Source organism: Psittacula echo (assembly GCF_963264785.1).
Source record: "Psittacula echo genome assembly, chromosome: 1".
NCBI lineage: Eukaryota > Metazoa > Chordata > Aves > Psittaciformes > Psittacidae > Psittacula > Psittacula echo.
Window position 1 is genome coordinate 165,093,559 of NC_137735.1, and position 21,564 is coordinate 165,115,122.

Below are 21,564 nucleotides of genomic sequence, written 5' to 3' on the forward strand. Positions count from 1 at the left end.
TCTTGAAATGTACTGGCAAAAAACTACAGTCAATGTTGCAGTGTTGTCTTGAGGAATTGCCACTGAACACAGCCAGCTTGTACCCAGGTATCCAGGAAGCCACCAGCATCCTGGCCTGCATCAGCACCAGTGCGGCAGCAGGGCCAGGGCAAGGATTGTGCCCCTGTGTTGGGCACTGATGAGGCTGCACCTCAAATCCCGTGCTCAGCTCTGGGCCCCTCACTACAAGAGAGACCTTGAGGTGCTGGAGCTGGTGCAGGGCCTGGAGCACAGTGTGATGGGGAAGGGCTGAGGGACCTGGGGGGTTCAGTCTGGAGAAGAGAAGGCTCAGGGGGGACTTGATGGCTCCCTACAACTGCCTGAGAGGAGGATGGAGCCAGGAGGGGCTGGGCTCTGCTCCCAAGGAACAAGGGATGGGACAAGAGGAAATGGCCTCAAGCTGCACCAGGGCAGGTTTAGATGGAGCTGAGGAACAATTCCTGCCCCAGAGGGTGCTCAGGCATTGGAACAAGGCTGGAGTCACCGTCCCTGCAAGTGTTCACACACTGTGGAGACGAGGCCTCAGTGCCATGAGTTAGGGGTGGCCTTGGCAGTGCTGGGGAATGGTTGGACTGGAAGAGCTTGAAGGGCTTTTCCAAGCTGGCTGGTTCAATGATTCTGTGTTGAATGTCCCATTTGTTGGCACACCAGGCTTTGTAATTTGGCTGGTCTCAGGGCAGTATTGGGAATGTTTTCCTAGCCATATGGGTGAAGGTCCAATGTATGGATGTGGTTTTTGGATATTCAGTTGCACCTACCTCTTGTAGTCCTGTTCGGGGGCTTTCTAAGCCAGCGTTTGGACTTCATATAGAAGTGCCACCTTTCTGTCAGACCAGCCACTTCACAACTACACATTTAGTTTAAGAGTTAACTTGATCTTGTTCTGATGAACTCCTTAAGGCTTCAGAGTACTGCTGAAAACCTCCTGGCCCGCCTCCCTTTTATGTATTAAAACAGACACAAGTTTGGGGCTAAATATAGCCTCTGAAATGATTCATTGTTGTTGTTTTAAACATACACTGTTAAAATAAACCTGTTCATACTTGTGAAGTGCCCTTTGGGTTTCAATGTGTGTTTTAAGTTTCCCTGTGCTTCCTGACTTACCATCGTGAACAGGCAGCTGAAAACCCTGCAGCCCTGTCTCGGGGCTTTGAGGCTCCTACACTACGTGTCCTGCCCAGTGTAAACCATCAGAGCCTTGTGTTTGTATCAGAAGACTCTGATTTCAGCAGCTTGTAATAAGCTATTCAGAGACTTTGGATGTGGGAAGAGTTAATGTTGTGATTTCAGAAGCAGATTGTTATTTTCAGTGTCTATATTCAGAAGTAGGATCAAGTTCTGGATAAGGAAATGTTCGTTCCTGTAGCTCTGTGCTTGGTATTGTCTTCGTGCTGTAGAAATCCGGCCTCATCTGGCAGCAGATATTCCAGTAATGGAAAACTGGCCAGAAAACATCAGTCTGGTGCTTTTTTCCTCTGGAGTTCATTAAAATACCAAGTCCTGGATTAGAGCTTGGACCCTGCAATCCGCAGAAGGTCACCGCAGGTCTCCTGCTGCTGGCGCTCTCTCCAGTGAGGCTTAAACATCCAAAGCCATGGAGCAAGCCCATTGAGCCCAAATCTCCTGGTAGGGATGGGTTCAGCTCGTGGATCTGCAGTGGGACCCTGAACTGGAGGCTTTTGGGGACCCCAGGGTGCCAGGAATCTGAGCCAGGACCCATCACCTCTCCCAAGATCTTCTGCCTCTCCATCTGTGTCTCTGCTCATAGGAGCCTCTTGCAGCTGCTCACTAAAATGGACTTTATTCCCTTCCTGCTGCACAGCTTGCAGAGCAGCTGTGGTGTCCAAGAAGCTTCCATTTCCTTGTGTGAAATTCCAGGAATGTTTGGTTCTGTTTCCCTGGAACTTGGGATTTCATCCTAGTGAGAACAAATGATGCTGCAAATGGAAAGCCTCCTTTTTTGGGGGTAACTCTTAAGCAAGGCTAGCCCAGGAAGCATTTAATGCTGTATGAATAAACGAGTGATGCCAGAGACTTGATGGAGCCTGCTCCCTTTTTTGCTAAACAGGCTTTAAGCTAAGAAATTGCTGGTAAGGCTGTAGGAAAATCCAGTAAAAGAGAGAAGAAGTGAGCTTGGACTATTAAGTGGGGATTTCTTTTAAATCTCGGTGTGTTTTTTATGGATCCCCATACTGGAAAAAGATTTTTTTTTAATAAGAACACGACTGAAACCTGAATTTTCCTCTCCTGCCTTCTTTTCCTTAGCTACCTTATTAATTTCATCCTTGATGCCACGCTGGGGATGCTGCTGATCTGGCTTGGTGTGAAAGTTGTCTCCTGGATCGTGCAGCATAAGAAGTACACGTACCTGGTCTTCGGAGAATATGGTAGGTGTCATAACCATGACTGCTCCCAGCTGTGAATGGGGAGAAGAAAATGGGAGGAATTACAGTCTGGGGATAAAACATGTGTTATCTCTTCTCCAGGGAGCTCATGGAGGGTAGCACTGATCAGTGTGTTGTTAAGTGCTGGCCCATCACTAGGGCGCAGTGCTTGCTGCCTTGCCAAGCATACCTGAGCATAGCAGGCTGGTGATTAAATCCTTGAGTGGATAATAAAGCCCAGGGCATGCATGGGATAAATTAAGGTATTTGGGGGTGGTGTTGGTGACTGTTGTGGGGTTCTTTCAGGGTTTTTTTTCCTAGCCTCTTAGCTGAAAGCAGGGAGGAATTCTTGCGTTTGCCTTGGGCTGTTGTAAGTATCAACAGTAGGACCCAACCTGGCCCCAGACCCGAGTACTCAAAAGACCTGGGGGAGTGAGGGTTGCCAAAGTAAAAAAAATCAATAATAATTATTGTATTATATATTATTATTTATTATTATTATTAATAATATGTGCATGCCAGAGTCTTGCTTCTCTCTCCTTCAGTTTCTGCCTTGAGACGGTTCCAGCAAAGCCTTTCTCAGCCAGCCCCACTAGAGGGTAGCACTGCTCTTCAGGAAGAGCAGAACCAGCTTCCAGGGGAGCAATGCTGCTCTGAGGCTGCAGGGAAGGGGAAATTAACCCTTTGTCTGGTTGATCATGGAATGGTTGGAAGGGACCTTAAAGATCATCTCGTTCCACCCCTATGTTTCTGTCATATTTTTCCTTATCTTTCATTATGCCTAATATAATGGCAAATTCAGTCTTACTCTAGAAAATACACCCTATTCATACCAATCACATTCCTACCTTTAAGATGTTAATCATGAAGTCTATTCCAAAGGTAGTCTTATTTCTTTGTATTTTTGGTAGCTGGTCTGATAACTGAGCTGGTGGAACCTGGACCGAATGCGGATTATCAGATAGACCCTATTAGCTTGTGAGGTCTTATTCAGGCTCGCATTCAGCATGTGTAAATGGGTCGTGGCAGAGAATGGAGGGGGTGGTTGGGTTTGTGAAACAGCAGAAGCAGCTACTGGGTAGATGGCAGCAGATGGGTTGAAATGATGGGGCATGAGAGGGAGGAAGAAGGCTTAAAGGCAGCGGTGATCTCCAAAGCAGGTTCAGCATCCTGACAACATCTATTTGGTGGGGACTACCTACTTTTCCTCAGTGGCTTGTTTCTCAAAGCGCTAACATAACACATATGAGACAGCAGAGGAATCCAGTTATTCTTGGTTCATGGGTGGCACTTTTTCCCTTTTAAGCAGCAAGGACTCGAAGCCCAACCACAGCCATCCCAGGGCACAGCTTCATGTGCCACGTCTGCAGTTGAGCAGAAGCAAGCCTTCAAGTGTATTGACAGCTTGCTTTAACCTTGCAGAGCAGTAATGATCTTCTGTTGAGCTGTCACTGGCCCCTTGCTAGGGCTGGCTTAGACTACAGAAACAGTTCACTCCCCTGAGGAATTCTTGCTTTCATTAATAGTAATAGAAGTTACTGCTGTTGCTTGAGTTTAGCTCTTGAACTGGGGATTCAATATCCCATCCACTGAGCACTGCTCTTGGCACAGGTCTCTGGCCAGAGTGACCACAATGGAAAAGTTAGGTAGGAGTCAAGTGACATGTCTGGTGCTATCCTGCTGTAGGCCTAGGGAAGGAAAGCACTGCTGTCCTCAGCTCGGGTGTTAAGGAGCCTCCAAAACAGTTTGGAAGATGCCAGTAAACTTCGTACAGTTTGATACAGGCTCCAGCATAAGATTCATTTTCTGGTCTGATTGCTGTACCAGACTTCGTGTTGCTTCCCTCAATTCTCCCGAGGCCCAGAAACATCTCTTGCAGTCCTGCAGAGGAGGAAAGGCAGAGGGGAAGCAGCAAATCTGTGTTGCAGACGGTGCTGAGTGCCACTGCTCCAGCTATCAGGAAAGACTAGTTGTGTCTTTGGCCAGTATAACCAGTGTCCATCTAAGGTGTGTATTGGGGGGGGGAAATCTGTTGCAGCTGCTTCCTTTCTGATCCTCCAGCTCTTGGTTGCATCCCAACCCACTGCAGTTATCCTTTGGTTTGGGCTCCAGTGGTTCCTTCTGCTCTGCTGCTGGCAAACCCATCTCCACCACCTCAGGTGGTTCTTCCTTGTGCGGCCACAGTAGCTGCATTAATGGAGAAGCAAAGAAAAGGGAAGGGAAAGCTCTAAATCTGTGCTGCTGTTTTAAGCATCCAACCATCCAGAACTGTTTGGAAAGATCAAATACTTCCATATGTCCAAAAACCAGCCATTAAACCAACCATAAAGACAGCCATTCAGAGATCAGCCTCTCTCAGCCAAAGACTGCTGCAGCCAGGAATGGCCTGGATTTTACCTAGTGGAGAGTCAAAGGTTCCTATAGGCTTGTGTTCCTCCATCTTTGCCCAGCAGCTTTTGATTACTGTTTGGACTGCCTCTAAGCACAGGCAAGAGCATTTTAAGTGGCTGCTGTATCTTCTGAAGATGCTTGGCTCCAAAGATCAAAGATTGGAGAGCTTTATTCTTCAGCTGGGTTCAAGTAGAGAATGATGGTTGCCTTACACATACTTAAAGCTATCAAACTCCACAAATGCTCTGTGCACTGTTGCTGTGGCAGGATAGCAGCAGACCATGTCTGTAAGTGCTCTCCCTATAGGGGACTTCTGCATGGAAGAGAATTTAAGTTGCAAAGGACTTGAGAGGTGAATGCTCAAGGCATTGGAGGTGCTGCTTATACAGACTGAGCAGGGGAGATGCTGGCTGGAGTCAGAGCATGCAGGTGAAGCCTGGGTCAGCTTTGTGCCCTGCCCTCTTCTTCCTCCCCTATCCCAAGGCAGCAACCAGACTCCCATGGGGAATCTGTGGATGGATGCGTTTTAGTTGTGTCTAATAACTCTAAAGCATTACTTAAAAGAAATACTCCAGTATTTCTGAAGTAAGCAGATGCTATGAATTTGCATTAAGAGATGGTTTCTGCAGTGTGCAAGTAAAATGCTCTAGGGGAGCATTAAGAAACAAGGGGGAGAAAAAGAGGGTGTTCTTGCTTGAAAACATCTCTCTGAATGTTGACTTGTGCATGACTCTGGTTGTGGTCACTGATTAGACTGAGCTTGATGCTCTGCTCATCCAGTGTCTGGAAAAGGAAAGACATGTTGCTTGGAGGGCTTTAAAGTCTGTTCAGTGCCCTGTTGAACTCTTCAGGTCAAGCTTCGTTATAGGAGACTGTGCTCTGTGCCAGCTGCTGAGTTGAACTGAGGATCCGTGTAGGCTGCTTTTGGCCCGGTTGTGATGTTATGGAAATGTTGTACAACAGCTATTCCCACATCCTGGAGCAGCCAAGGGAGCTGGCTGCTGGTGCTTGAGGAAACACTGCTGAAAACAGCTCTAACCTGAGGGGGTGTCCTGTCCTTAGTGTGCTTGGCCTTTCTGCCCCAGGACCAGGAGAGGGAAAGAGGACTGAGGATCCATCCTCACATGGTCAAGTGTGTGGTTGGGTCCCTTGCTCCAAGCAGGGGTACAAACCTTTGAACCTGCTGGATCAAGATGACTGCAGCAGTGTTTATCCCGTTACAACAGCAGTGTCTCCAAGGACCAAAGGGACCGGAGCAGTGACACAGCAAACTGGGGACTGATTCCAGCTGTGCAATCGCTTTAGTTCAGATGTAGAACATGCCAGAGAGGGTCTGGGGTGTCCGCTGGACCCACCTGACTGCTCTGGTGCATCAGATCCCAACCTCTGAAACCTGTTCTTGGCCTCTGAGCACTTCTGTGCAATTCAGATGCTGTTTCTTACCCTCCTCTGTACCTGGTGCTGATAATTACATCCCTTGGGTTTGGAGGTAGCGTTTTGGTGCATGTTAAGAGGTATTCATGGACTCTTTCTATCCCCACCACGCCACCCAGCACAACTTTCAGTGCTCTCAAATACTTGTTTTTCTCACACCCACCCCAAACCCTCCTCTTTGGCTGTGGTTGAGCTTTTTTCCTACCTGCTCAGCGCACACAGTCCCCAAATGACTGTAAATAAAGCTGTTTGGCAGCAGCATGTGAGCTATGCTGACAGCTTGGTACATTAGACAGGGTGGATTAAAACTAATCCTGTTGTGTGGTAACAACTCAAATGGCTCAAGCAGAGCTGCTTTTGCTCTATGAGCAGCTGGGCTCCCACACACAAGAGGAATATCAGAGACATGCGTTTGGATGAGGTTCTGGGCACTGGTGGTCCTAAGTATGCATCAAGGAGGTTTTGCTGATGGTGGGAAGCATCATCAGTGCTGCTTGAAGAGCCAAGTCTAAATGCAGTGTGTGCATCCTTTGGGGTGAAGGGGGATGTTTCTATCAGGGTGGCTATAAGTAGGTTTGTTAAGCTGAAAGGAGAGGTTGGTGAAGTCAGTGCATAGACTTGACATGTCCTGAGTTAACCTTGGGGCTGGGGACAAGCCTGGAAGTGTTCAAAGGGAGCATGATGCATGGGATCTCCTAAGAGGTGTGATGTGGAGGCTGCAAGGATCCTCTGGACCAGTTCCCCACTCTTCTGTGAGGAAAGGGAAGCTCTGGACACAGTAAAGGAGAGCTGTTTGGGGGTTTTGTTTGGTGTGTTTCAGCCTCTAGGTAGTAGATTGGGTTTTGCTGGCTGGCAGTGTTATGTGGCACTGACAGTCTTGTTGGTGCTCACCTAGATTTAAGTAATGGAAACACTTCATGCAAGATGAACCCTCTTCCATCCATGGAGCAGGGCACCTCTGGACAGCACTCTATCCATTAAAGACATTAAGTTGCATCTGAGGATGCTGTAGGAAGTCAGCACCTAAATTTAGGTGTGTGGCTAGCTGATGCTAGTTCTCCAGTCTTGCTTCCTAACTGTGGAAGGAGATGTGGCCAGTCTGTCTCATGGGCTTGTCCAGGGACCACAGCAAAGGCTCCCTCTTCCACAATGAGATGTCAATAGGTGGTGATTTGTATATTACTGGCATTAGTCAGAGTTACATGAATTAGTGGTGAGTTAGACTTGGATGATGGCCACTCTGATGTGGGTCAGTGGTCCTTCAAAACTGCCAAGGTAAGGAGCAGCCACTTGACATCCTTAAGATGTTGAGAGGAAACAAGCCTCTGATTTTTATCAATTTAATGTATATATGTATGTATATTTATATATTGATATATATTTGGGTACCATGGTTTAGTGGGAGGTGTCCCTGCCCATGGCAGGGTGGTTGGAACTGGATGATCTTAAGGTCCTTTCCAACCCTAACTATTCTATGATTCTCTGTCTCTATATACACACACATATACACCCTTGCAGTTCCATGGGACATGCTGCTCTTTCGTTTTCATCTTTGTTCTGAGTTATATTGGTACAGAGCAGCCTCCTCTCCTTGGGGAGAGCAAGATGCAATCAAAAGTAACTGTGGAGGCACCCACTGATCGTCATTATCAAGGGGTGGAAGTGGAGTCCCATCTAATTCTGTGCTCCAGGATGGATTCCTGTACAGAAACACCTCATCTCATAGTCTGAACACGAAGCTCAGAATGGAAAAGGAGGAGGAAGGGGTTGCAGAACTAGCAGGTTTGAGCTGGTTAAGGTGATAGAGCAGATGGCCAAATCTGGCCTCTCCAGGGGTTTGTAGCTCTCTTTCCATAGCTTTCCGCTGTCTACCCTGGGCATGTCAGAAGTGCTGATGCTCCTGTATCTGTGGAGGAAATCGACAGCATCTTGTTTAGGTGATGCAGAAAAGACCAGAGTGAAAAATATTCCTATTTGAAGCTCCATGTTGTGATGGAGGCACCTTTGACAAGGTGGCTGTGGTGGGTAGGAAGAGGTGCAGGTCTGTCCTGCCTGGTAGTTCAGGTTTGCTGTACCACTTGCATGTACTCTGTAGACTTAGCCAGTGAAGCTGGCCTCACTGAGGCACAGAACTGGGGTTCTTTAGATGGGGTACTGCAGTTGCACAATAAAAACTGCTCTCTAGCAAAGGGAGAAAAGGTTTTCCATTTCCAAACGTTGTTCAAGAAAACTCACACTATTTGATGGCTTGCTTCTTAAATGAAAGTGAAGGGAAAAGTCCTGGGGTGAGGAGCTGTTAACCCTGGAGACATGGGCACATCCTAAGATGGTTTAAGAAGCAGGTTGTCTTTTCTAGTGTCTGTATCAGCCTGGTTAGCCAAAAGCTGGCTGGGGCTATCTAGTGCACAGTGTGCAGAACCAAGAACTGTATTCTGCTGTTTGTGATGATGGCAGGGGGCTGGAACTAGATGATCTTATGGTGCTTTCCCCCCAAAACCATTCTATGAATGGCAGTGACCTCCTACCACCAAAAGAGTGTGAGGGGGTGCGGGTATTTGGGAGAGATCTCAAACTTGCTGCTGCTTTTTGGGCACAATGAGATGAGAGAGGGAAGTGATTTGCAAGTGCCATTGCAACTGCAGTGCGGAAGAGCCGACTTGCAAAGGGTGCTGTGGCTGTTTGCCTGTCTCCCCATGGGGGGCAGAGCACAGCTGACAACATAGAGCAAAAGGGGAAGAGTTCAAATGCAGGAAGGACACGATGGATGCGTTTGTCTTCTCCTAGTTTGTTTGTACTTGCGTCTCTGATGGATGATGTAGGAGCAATGGTCAGTCTTGGGATACAGGGCAAAAAGCAGCACTGTACCTAACCTGTGGCAAAGACAGCGAGGTACCGAGTCTATCGGAAGAGTCTGTCCATGCTTGAGGAGGATCAAACCTCTTTGATATGGCCTTTAGCTGCCTGTAACACTGCTCCTATCTCCTCCTCAGACCACCCAATGAGCTGTTGCCTGCCAAGGAGCAGATGTGTGCTCCTGAAATCCCCTATGGGCTCTGCTGTTTGTGCTCACACGTAACCTTCCTGCCTCCCTCCCCCTTCTCTCCCTCTGTGCCTGCTGATCCAGAGCTCTCTGCTTGCTATCCTCAAGCTCAGCAGCCTCTCTGCACCCTTGGCCCTACCAGTTCTTCCTTCCTTTGCTTCCCTCTCAATCATGGCTTGAGCAATTAAAACGTTGGGATGCAGGGTTATCCTTGGCACAGAGGCACTAGCTGGATGCCTCTGCTTCTTAGCTGTAGCTTTGCAATGAGGCAGATGTTTTGGTACGTTGCTAACGAATGGTGGAATAAGGAAAAATACACATATGCCCTTGCTGGGAAGCAGATTCCCTTAGAGCTGGGCTTGGTTGGATACCAGCTCTTAGGAAGCCCTGGTATGACCTGCTGGTCTCTATGGCCAGAGCTTATGCAAACCTCTGGTGTTGTCTTCCCCTGCCACGTCTCAACAGTACTGTGCCGAGAAGAGCGGGGCAGAGCTCCCAGCCCCTGCCATCCCACAGCATTGGCATCTCATGGTGGGTTGGGTTTCCTTGCACTGATGTAATCCCAATTACGGTCGAATTCCAGCCCAATCAGCGTTGCCAGGGGTTATCTTCGTATTCAAGAGGAAATGCTGCGGCTTTCCTAAACCGGATTCTGTAGCTCAGATTTGCAGACCTGAGATATTCTGATGAGCCTGGGAAGATGATAACCAGCTGGCAGGGTACTCGCAGAGGGCTGAAGCAAACACATGTAATAGATATGGCACCATTATTGTTAGCAATACAAATATGCTTTTACTTATTACTTGGTGAGTATCCTATTGGAAACATTCATATTTAATTAGCATTGATTCTTTTTGAGTGAATTGCTCTAAAACGCGGGGTGATGGAGCCCCTGTCTCTTGCCCAGACAGTGAGTATCACATGACCAGCCATTCACTTTGTCAGCAAGAACATTAATTCTGTTTAGAATGGAAAAGTTATGCTTCTTGTATTGGAAATGGTGACCAAAAGCCTTCAGACTACTGCTGGTAACTGGGTGGGTGAGGCTTGGCAGGGAGCAGATTGCAAGTGATGTCTTTTTAGAGAGCAGTATGCAGGATACTGGCTGGTCCTTGTATAGAAGAGGGTCAGTCCAGGAGTATCTCATCTTTGGGGATTGTTTTGGGATTAGTTTTAATTTGAAAGGGATTGAGCCTGCTGTTCCAGTCAAAATACTCCGGGGTTTTGTGAGCTACTTCCACAACACCAGTAGGGGTAGGGGGAAAAGTTGGAAGGGTCCATCTCTATGGACTTTCCCTGGTTTGCAGAGGTGAGAAGAAATGAAGTCTCTGATACCTTGACAGAGGGGTGGCTGAGAAGGGGCAAACCAAATGACTGATGCCTCAGAGCAACTCGTGCTTGTAAGGAGCTGTTTGAGCGGGATGCTTTCTGGGTTTTCAAGCTTTCCGTATATAAAGGAATTTAGTGGTCTGTGCTTTGAGGAGATGGGATGCTTACCCATTGCACAAGCAGAGCTTCTTCCCTTCAAATCCCTGTATCCATCTAGCTCAAAGTAGCTCAACACCATGGGGAGGATACTGGCAATGTCCATCAGTTGCTGAAGAAGAAAGGAAACGTGCATCTCCAAGGCTTCAAGTGGATGAGAGGATGAGTGGATGAGAGGATGTTGGTTACGCAAACCAAGATTCACAAAAGTTGATCCGCCCTCCTTATTGTTCCTATGACAATGACTTTATAGAGAATGACTTCTCTATTAAGCACTTGTGATATTACTGAGCCCTTGAGAGCCCAGGAGCATCTGCAAGTGCTGGGGTTGCTGGATAAACACAGGGAATTTCAGGACTGTAGGCAGAGCCAGAGCTGTATCTCTCCCCTTTTACGGAAGCTGCCTGCCTTGGAAGACACTTGTAGGACTGTGGCTCCAACAAAGCCATTGATCTAGGAAAGATGGGTGATGCAGGAGGAGATGCAAGGCAAGAATGTTATTAGTGAGGGATTTCAGGGGCACATTGGTGTAATGGAGAGCAGGGCAGGAGGCAGATAAATACAGGTAGCGTTAGCATCTGCTGGGTACATAGGGCTTTTTTTTTTGAACCATGTCTAAAATCTGTCATTTGCATGTCCTTCAGATTAACCAGAGGTTTGCTTAATTCCTATCTTCATTTCAGAATCAGCCCTAAAAGGAGTTGGAAGACTTGAGCTTAGATCTTGGCATGTTTTGATCTTTAGTGGAATAATGACTTGTAGACCCAGCCGGGACACTAAACCTTTCTACCCCAGCCGTGTGCTCCTACAACTATAGATGGGAAATACCTCCACTAGTGTCAAGTTTGGTGTTGAGTACTTGTCTTGCTGCAAAACCTGCAATATGGAAACGCTTCCATGTCTCTAATCAGCTTGGGCATCAAGCACAAGGCAACTCTTCTGCAAGGGCATCTCCTCCTGCCTTCTGTCTCAGATTTGACATGCTGTTTTTGCAGGTGACCCTCCACAAGCTGCTGCCTGGATTGGCCAGTGTGTCCTCTACTTGCTGATAATGGTTTTTGAGAAGACCGTGATTAGCCTTGTTCTGCTTATCCCTGGTTGGACAAAGGTAAGCCTCAGCTCCTGTGGCTTGTTTCTTGTCGGCTTTGCCTCATTAGTCATCTCCATCATCAGTCTTCACCGCTTACGACTTGTTGACATCCCTCTGTAATCATTAGCTATTACTTGGGTTTGGGGAAACATGACTTCCCTAACACTTCGGCTTTTGGCACATTTTATCACTCTGCTCAACAGCTAGAGGAATAAGATGCTGCTTTTATTTCATTTTCCATCCTTGGAAGGATAAAATGGGCTGGGCTGGCAGCTGAACTACTGCAGTTCTGCCAGAGGATTTCAACATGATCTCTTCAAGTCAGTTCATGTTGATGTTTCGTGATCCAATGCCTAAAGTAGGGGGACCCTTAGAGATTAATTGGAAAGAACTATCCATGTAGCATGCTGTCCTCCTCAACTGCTTCTATATGGCAGTTCCTGCAACGGTAATTGTGTTGGTCACAAGTTTCTTTTTTAAAAGCTAACAATAATAACCTGTGGCACTTGTAGCCACATACTTGGTGGTAGTAGGTGTGATGGGTGTAAAAGCCAATTTTGGGAGTCAATGGGTAACTCCAGTTTTAAGTGCATTTACACATAGTGCTCACAAGCTGATGTGGCTTGACTGAGGACTTAGTTACAGCAATCTGGCAGCACTTATCTGTTCCTGTTCAGGGCTTGTCCTTCAAACCCAGTAGCCTACAGTGCTCAGACTTGGATGTGGACATGTTCAGCAGCACACACTGCTAGATCCAGAGACGCTGCTGGATTCCTCTCCATGCTTATCACATGTGGCTGGTGTCCTTGTTTTGCAGCAAGGCTCCGAGGAGCCAAGGAAAGTCCCACTGGTAGTTGTTATGGGTAGTTATGCTGAAAGACTAGGAGTACTTCTTGCTCTGTACAAAATCATGTGTTTGGCAGCTGGGCGAAGGGAATAACCCATGTTGTCTTTCTAAGAGCTGGGATAAAGCAAAGGCAGAGCCCTATGTAGGATGCTGCTGGTGTAAGAAGGCAACCAGTTTGCAGCAAAGAGCTGTTCAATTAATGCTTCTAAATGCTTTCTCCTCTGCAGCTTCAGCAGATCCTCCTGGGTTACATCCCAAACCCCCAGCTGGAGCTCATCCTGGTCATGCTCATTGTGCCTTTTATAGTCAACGTAAGTGATGATGCTGGGTGGGGTGGTTTGGAAATCATGGTCTATCCCCATGGGGAGCTTGGGGTTAGCCTGCAGTGGCTGGGACAGGGTGGAGAGGAGTGGAAACAAGTGTGTGTTGTCACAAATATACAGATCTGTCACTGCTGCTTGCCATGGTCTCTGTTCCCTTGTCCTGGCTGCTGGGTGGCTGCCTTTATCTCTTTGAAGAAAGCTGGAGCTCCTTAGTTGAGGGCATGAGGATGCCTCAAACGCCTTTATGCTCCTATAGGATGGCTTGTCAATGGTGACCTTTGGCAACCTGTCACTAGCCGTTCGGATAGGCTTCAAATTGTGTTGCAGCAAGGCAAAGTGTTCAGGTTGCCTAAAACTAGCTCAGCAAAACCTCTTGGAAGCTCAGCTTTTTCCTGGTTCCCCTCATTCTGAGTAATGCTTGACCTGCTGCTCTCTTCCTGTTAAGATGGGAAGTGAGAAGAAGGCATTAAGATTCAGATGCTCCATGGGCAAGGAACGAGTTGAGCTCTCTTTCAACTCGTATCATAGGCAGTGTAATGAATGCAGCATTGGCAAAGTTGGGTTTATCTGCCCTTGCTACTACCCTCTCTCTGCCACCTCAGGCTGCATTTCCTTGCCTGAAAGCAAACTGTGGTTGTCAAAGAACTGACCAGGGGCTGGTGCAGGCAGAGCAGATGAACCATGGATGGAGCTTAGTCCAGTGTTTATCTCCTGGTGGAAACTTGGCTTGTTGCGGTCTCTTTTTCTCTGGGTCTTCAACAACTATGGAATCAATATATGGGAAAGGACCTTCTGAATTTGACTTATCCAACCCCCATGGGCACTTGATGCAGGGTTAAGTTAGATATTAAATTAGGTTGATCAAGGCTGGACATCTGGAGAAACCAAAAAGAGAAGAAATAGCTGTGATCGAATCACTTTGTATTTTGGTCTCTTAAATATACTAATGTAATTTGTTTCTCCCCAAGGCCATTATGTTCTGGGTTGTGGACAGCTTGATCATGAAGAAATACAAGCAGAAGGACACCGTAGACATCAATGGATCCATAGAAACTCCTCATGCTAGGAGAACTGAGGAATCTCAGGTAAGACCAAAGTGTTTAAGACCCAACTGCAAGCTTGTGATAAGGTCTGTGTGCTTTACTCTACAACGTAACATCATGTTGCCTAGACCTAGGGTGATGCTTCATGAATGTGGGTGATGACCCTGCTAAGTCAAACTGACTTCCCATGCTTGCAGCTCAGGTCAGTAGAGGGCTGTTTCCTGGGAGGATCTTGTCCTATGAGCATTACCACAGCCTGTGAAGCATTGCTGAAATATTAGAATCATATAAAATAGAATCACAGAACCGTTTGGGTCAGAAAGGACCTTAAGATCATCCAGTTCCCGCCCCCCTGCCATGGGCAGGGATGCCTCACACTATGTTGCCCATATTGCCCTGAATGATGACAGTATCTTGTGGGGGATGCTTTTGCACTAACCTGGGTGGGGTTGTTGGATTGGCAGCTGAAGCTGGTGCATATCTACACTGTTGGTCCCAACTTTCCTTGTTTTAATAGTAATTAATCTTGGCTTAGAGCTTGCTTTCCCTACTGGTCTTGATAGAATCCATTTATTTAGAGGCTAAGGTCTAGCTGGGAATCCCTGTTTTGTCAGCATTTGGTACTTCTTCAGCCAGGTGATGGCCCCTTAGCTGTAGAAAGCTGTATTTTGTGTAGTTTGAGCTTAAGTTATGGTTGGAAGGAATTCTCCAGCCCCAGGAGATGTGCGTGTTAATGACGCACAGCGTAAGCAGGTGGTGTTTGTGCTTCTCATTGACTTTTGGGCAGAGATCACAACCTGAGTCACTGGCTTGAATTCCCTTCCTTCCCCTGGCACCCAGACCTGGTTTCCAAGTGCTCTGTGTACAACTGCTGGTACCCTGCAGCTCACTGGCAAGGCTCGCTGCGATAAGAGCTTCTGGCATCACAGGCTGGCCCCAGGAGCAGCTTCTGCTGAGGGAATTAGGATGTACAGAAGTATCTTTTGCTCTCTGATAGCTTTTTGATAGAGTAACTCAGCTTTTGTGCTGGGCCAGATGGCCTGTTACTGGTGACATTAAAGCACACACAGAGGTGATAGTGTTTAAGGGTGTGCTTGGCAGTCTGCACCATGGATTCTGTGTCTCGAGGGAAGCATCCGCTGCTCCTTAGGGTGCAGTGTCAGAGGAGGCAGGGAGGGCAGGCAGATGTGAGCAGCTGCTGAGACAAGTGAATCACTCTTCCTGGCCTTGCCTCCAGATAAACAGTGGTAGCTTGGCAAGGTCACTAGAAGCATGCAGCTTCCCAAGTGGTGAGTGTGGTGGGAGCACCCTTGAGAAATCTTTTCCCTCCTCTCTCCAAAACAATAGAAGTGGCCTGAGCTGGGCAGTATCAGTGTGACTCGATGGTTATGCACTGAAGCCAAGAACTCACACCTAAGACATGAAGGTGGATTAACTCTGGGTGTGAACTTGTCCCTGGTTATGACACAGTCTGGGTTTCTTGGTTTGTGACTGATGTTTGAGAGTGGTACTTCCTTAGAAGAGCTAGCTTGGAGGTCTGCTCAAAATGTAAAGCTGATGGTAAAGATCGTACTTACTGGATGTGCTGGTGTGTTTCTGAAGGTTTAAGATCAGCTAGAATTACAGCAGATCAGAAGAAGGAGGTGACATCTGTGGTTGAGACACCAACCTCCTTTCCAGCCTTTTGAACCTAAACTCACAGCATCTAGTCTCATAGATGGTGTTGCAGTTACTGGTCCTCTGTGGAAATGAAGCTGCTCTACCGAAGAGGGGGGCCAAGCGTTTTGTGGCCTCTAGCTCAGTTTTGCATAGTCTGAAGGGAAGATATATAGAATCATAGAACAGTTAGGGTTGGAAAGGACCTTAAGATCATCCAGTTCCAACCCCCCTGCCATGGGCAGCAACACCCCACACTAAACCATGGCACCCAAGGCTCTGTCCAACCTGGCCTTGAACACCACCAAGGAGGGAGCATTCACAACCTCCCTGGGCAACCCATTCCAGTGCCTCACCACCCTCTCAGTAAAGAATTTCTTCCTTAGATCCAATCTAAACTTCCCCTGTTTCAGTTTGAACCCGTTACCCCTTGTCCTGTCACTACAGTCCCTGATGAAGAGTCCCTCCCCAGCATCCTTGTAGGCCCCCTTCAGACACTGGAAGCTGCTCTGAGGTCTCCACGCAGCTTCTCTTCTCCAGGCTGAACAGCCCCAACTTTCTCAGCCTGTCTCCATACAGGAGGTGCTCCAGTCCCTGATCATCCTCGTGGCCTCCTCTGGACTTGTTCCAACAGTTCCATGTCCTTTTTATGTTGAGGACACCAGAACTGCACACAATGCTCCAAGTGAGGTCTCACGAGAGGAATATATGTTAATCTCCAGAAGCTAGGAAAGTCTCTTCTGGCAGCTCAACCAGATGGTGTGTTTCAAACGATAGAAACAACTCCCGCAGCCTGACTCCTGCTGTCAAAGGCTTCTTCCATCTTCCACATACTTGAATCCTTTCTCAGACCATGTTTTGCTGAGGTCTTCAATGTGCAGGTCATCTGTCCATCTTGAAATCCTCCAAGCCATTACTGCAGTGGATCTACTCCGATAAAGGAGCTACTAAGGGGACCAGTTCCTATCTGGAGCAGCCTATGAGGGCTACTTCCTTCTTGCTCAGACATTGCCTCTGACCCAACAAATAGTTTGGGCAGAGAAGGAAGCTGATGAGGAAATACAGAAGTGGGTGACCTGCTTTTCCAACTCTGTTTCTTGGCATTGGGCTTTGAGGTATAGCTCCTGCTTCACGTGTCAACTTCTTAGGCTATGAATTAAAGATGATGTTGGTTGGCTGAGCCCTACAGTTGGATTGACTGAATTTTGGTCTTGAAAGCAGAAAACGAGGGTTTTCCGGGCTAATGCCCTGTTCAAGTGGGAGCATTTCTCCTCTCCCTGCTGCCCACTGGAGGAAGGAGGGGCTGCGATGGTGTCTGTACAGAGCAGAGTTGGCTGAGGCTAATGTGTCCTGCAGTTTATCAGGGTTCATCAGAGCTGTCTAGCAGCAGGCGCCAGCAGCTCCCCATCGTGCTGCCTTCTTGAATTTCAACCCTCTGCCTATCTTGCCGATAGAGATTGTCATTAGTTTCACTTGAGCTAGCAGTTTGTGTTGGGAAGAGGAAGGAGAATAGGAAGAGGGGGCTGAAGTTAACCTGTTAAAACCCCACACTCAGTGTTCTCTACAGGGATAGTGGGAAAACTCAGCTTTGTCCTTGGCTTGGTAGATGGAAGAAACCCAGCAACCAGCAACGTTGACTTACTGCCTCCTCGGCTGCACTGTAGACAAAAGAACTGGCAGCCTCTCGTGGCCTTTAAGGCTCTTCTGGTGAGCCACAGATGTGACAATGGGCTCTTGCTTATATTGGAGCAAATGCTGAACTTCTTTACACTGAGACCCTGAAAGGGACAAAACCTCCCTTTCTGTGGCTGGAAGATTTTCACCCTTCCGTCAAAGCCAGTCTTAAGCTTTCTGCTGTTTGAGACTTGTGCCCTGCCTTGGTAGATGTTCACACAGTCTGTTTATTTTCCTCCCCTCTCGTGGGATAGAGAAAGATCCCTCAAGGGTGTCAGTTTGAATCCAGTGCTGTTCAGGCTGGGGAAGTGCATTCATCTGTGTGGTCCTTAGTTCTCCTTTGTGCGTGTCCTGCTCTTGACCCGAGTCTCTTTCCCTTGCCCTGGCAAGTGCCAGTAAAATTTAGATCTTATCAGAGATGTCTTTGTTTCCTCTGCTCAGGAAAACAAATTTCATAATGTTTTGTTTGATCTTTTTTGAGCTTGTTTTGTTGCTTTGGTTTGGTGTTTTCCCAAGGGAGGGGGATGAGTTTCTGCTCCTTTCCTGAAGGATTACATTATCGGAGACAAGCCTTAAAGCAAAACTTGGTCTAATAACAGTGGTACTTGTAAGACCCATTGGGGTGAAACTAGAGGCTAGTTTTAAGGTTGGGAGGGAAGCTAATACACTACGTGAGGACCTGCCTTTGGTCAGTATGGAGTTCAGCACCTATCCTCATCCCCTTTGTAGGAGCTGTGACTTTTGGCATTCACAAGACTGGAGATGCTGATGAATACCAGTAGCTATGTTGCTTGCTTTTAAGTATTGAAAAATACTCCAAGAGTGAGTTTGACTTGCTTATTGCTTAGCTGAGCTGATTTTTAAGTATCTCCAACTCAGGGTGAGCTCAGATGCCTGCTACTTATGGGGAAGCTGAATGAAAATGCGCATAGAGGTGCCTCTGGAAGGAAACCATCCCACTTTTCAGTCTTACTGACTCATGGCATCTCATGTAAGCTCTGATGCAGGAGGTGTTCTTGCATCTCCACCAGGCTGGGGGGACTTAACGTAGTGGGGAAATGGCCCCAGAGCTGCTTTGTTTTACAGCTCCCTTGTCCGTCAGTCTCTTCCTCTGCCACTGAGGCAGCTTGGTTACCTGCAGGGTCTGCTTAGATGGAGCACCAAAGAAGTAGGCAGCCTCTTCTCCCAACAGGAGGGGTTGGCAGTGCATGGGCAGCCCTGTTTCACTACCATGACCTGTGTTGTTTTGCAAGCTGCTGGCCTCCTGGCGCGGGGAGGAATGCATGAAGTATTTGAGGACTGCTGAGCGAGACAGGAGCTCCTTGTCCCGGGACTGGGAAACCATGGCCCATTCCCTGCTGTGATGCTGACCTGGATGCATCTGCAGGGAAATTGCCTTGTCCAAGTTCTGCTGAAGCCTCTCAAACTGGAGTTGGGCTTGAAAACAATATCTGAGGGTATGTCCTGTGACTGTCATAGTGATGAGATGCTGTTTTGTGATGAAACTGCCTTGGGGGCTTGTAGGAAGGTTACATGGAGGGCTATAGGCTCAAGCAGCTTCCTACAAGCTGTATGATGGGCAGGTAGCAGCTTGAAGGGGTCTGGATGGGCGATGCTTAGTGCTTGCTCAGTCATCTGCACTCGGCTGTGAGAGGATTAGAGTTTGCTGCTGAAACCCACCAAAATTACCAGTTCATCAGGCCCCAAAACTCATCTGTTGCAGCCCGTCAGTTCAGTGAGTTTATAATGCTCTGTGACCAGCTGCCCATGTTTTCAGGTTCCACAGCACCACAATATTAATGTGATAAACATAGGAAATCTTTACTTGGGAAAGATGGAAAACTTTCCAGTGTGTGTCTTGAACCAGGAAAGAATTCCTTGAGAGCAATGGCGAAGCACAAGAACCTGGTCCATGGCTGTCCTTTGAGCGTCTTATGTGCTGCTGTGAGGATAACAACATCAGATGGAGGGCCTGGAATGTGCACATGAGGGTGGAGAGGAAATCTGCCCCTGCGGCTCTTCTGCTCCTTTGAAGCCATTGACTCATTGGAGTTTGTTTTTCCTGTTTAGTCATTTTGTTCCTGTGGTAACTGGCTTCGTGGTGCTGCCTGAGTGCTAAGTGGAGGCCACTGAATTCACAACTATGCATGGAGATAGCCACAGATAAAACTAATCCCCTATGCTTCTGGTTTTGTGGAAGGGATAGTGAGCTCTGGGACTGGTTGAGCTGTTAGGACAGCCTGCATGTGCTGGGTTGAAAGCCCATGCAGCATCCTTGCCTTGTGTCTTTGAGCTGGAAGGCTGCTATGAGCCAGGCACATGGTGCATGGGTTTGGAGCAAAGTGGTACCTGCCCCTTGTACCTGTGTCTGCCATGACCTAATGATGCTGTTTGGGTTCTGTGGTGGGGAAAGGGCTGTTGGCATTGCTTAGCTAGAGAAATGAAACTGGAGACCCTTGACTGGGCTGTTAGACTTGAGCCCCTCTGAGTTGGGAGCTCTGGTGACCTGGCCAGGTTTCTGATGTGGATGACTAGTGTTTACCATAAATCCCATGATTCAACTGAGGTTCTGAGCACTGCTGGGCACGACACGAGCTGTAGCTTAAGGGCTGACTGCGCTTCATCTGTGCTTTGGGGCAGCTACTGACAGGGGTAATGACAGTAAGGGCTTCTTTTGCCCAAATCTGGGTGTTTGAGGTAAGAGGGCTAGGATGGGGTTGAGCAACCAACAACCTGTCCAGCCGTGACTATTGCCCATGTGAGCTTGTCCCTCCAGCCTACTGCCTGGAATTGGGCTTCAGCTGTTCTGCAGTCAGTGCAGCCATACCCCGAGTGAAATCCGGCCTCTTTCCTCTTCCAGATGATGTGGCTGGAGGATATCCCACACGTGGCTCTGCGTTGTGCAAAGGCTCCAGGCCGGTGGCAGCCAGTTAGCCCAAATGAGCTTGTTGAAGTTAGCTGTTGCGAGTGTAGGTGCTCCTGGAGGCCATGGGCAGCCTTTTGAACACACAGGAAAGCTGTGGCCTTTCTTACCTGGAAGGTGTCAGTGCTCTCTTGTGGCTCCCCCAGTTCAGACTGTGCCAGCTAGAAATAAGATGCTCCAGTCTAGGACACCACTCCTGACCCTGTTGGCCATGGCTGCAGCTAACCCTGTAGCTATGCTTGCTTTTCTGGCCGAGCTCTGGAGGCAGCCAGCAGCTGGGGGCCTGGAAAAAGGTCTGCATTTGGTACAGCTTATTATAAAGTATGTGGCCTGGTTTTTATGTACCTCTCCACTGAGGATGCAGCCTGGCCTGAACATGCATGTCTGAGTCCTGTCCCATGGTAGACAGAGCTTTTAGCTGTCTCTAAGGTCCCTTCCAAGCCTAACTATTCTATGATCATCCTGGTGTCTGCACCCAAATGTGTTGTTGGAGATATGGTCAAGATGACCTTAAGCACGTAGCCATATGCCAGAGAGGGATTAGATCTTGCAGCACCCCCCTTTAGGGATGCTTGACCCCTTCAGCAAGCAGTATCAAGAAGAGCTGAGGACTTTCACACCATCGCCATCTCTCTGTTCTCCCTTGCAGGTTTTACTCTCTCCAGACATGGATTTTGATCAGTCTGAAAGCGACCAGGATGTTTCAGTACTCCAGGGAACGAACCAGAAGATGAAGCAGCCCAGCTATCAAGTGGTCATCTGACAACACTGAGACAAGGAAGATGGATGGAGGGAAGCAGCACTGCGATCCTTGAGCTGGCCAAGGGAATGCTAGTTGATCCTTATGGATCTGCAGAGATCCTTTTGCCTGCCCCAGCTATACCTATCTGCAGTTGTTTCTTTGGGATGGTATCTATGCATCCTGTACAGGCTTGAGCAGCATCTGCTTTACCTGTGTGATCCTAACCCACACACACGCAGGCACATTGGGGTTAGGGCTATGGACATGTACTTCCCCTGGCTGGCCAGCTGGGTGTAGTTTTTTGTCAGGGCTAGAGACTGAAATCAGGAGATTGTCTGCTTTTTTAATAGGCAAGGAAAAAGATCTGTCCTGTACTACCTGAACTGTGACACTTTTATAGGCACAATACTCGGAGTAATTGGTTTGCAATATGTATTTAAATGCCTTGAATTGGAAAGGTTGTTTGAGTGGATCTGATGCTTTTTACTGTTTT

At 47.9% G+C, this 21,564-nt stretch overlaps 1 protein-coding gene across 1 annotated transcript in view; it reads left to right on the forward strand.

The window, feature by feature from the left end:
- Positions 1-21,564, forward strand: part of LOC308225914 (store-operated calcium entry regulator STIMATE-like) — a 36,774-nt gene extending 15,210 nt beyond the window's left edge. Inside the window, exons 4-8 of the mRNA XM_080627143.1 lie at positions 2,305-2,426; positions 11,769-11,881; positions 12,938-13,021; positions 14,002-14,118; positions 20,979-21,564. Of these exons, the coding sequence (XP_080483269.1) occupies positions 2,305-2,426; positions 11,769-11,881; positions 12,938-13,021; positions 14,002-14,118; positions 20,979-21,092 (550 nt within the window). The 3' untranslated portion in view covers positions 21,093-21,564. The remainder of the gene's footprint in view (positions 1-2,304; positions 2,427-11,768; positions 11,882-12,937; positions 13,022-14,001; positions 14,119-20,978) is intronic.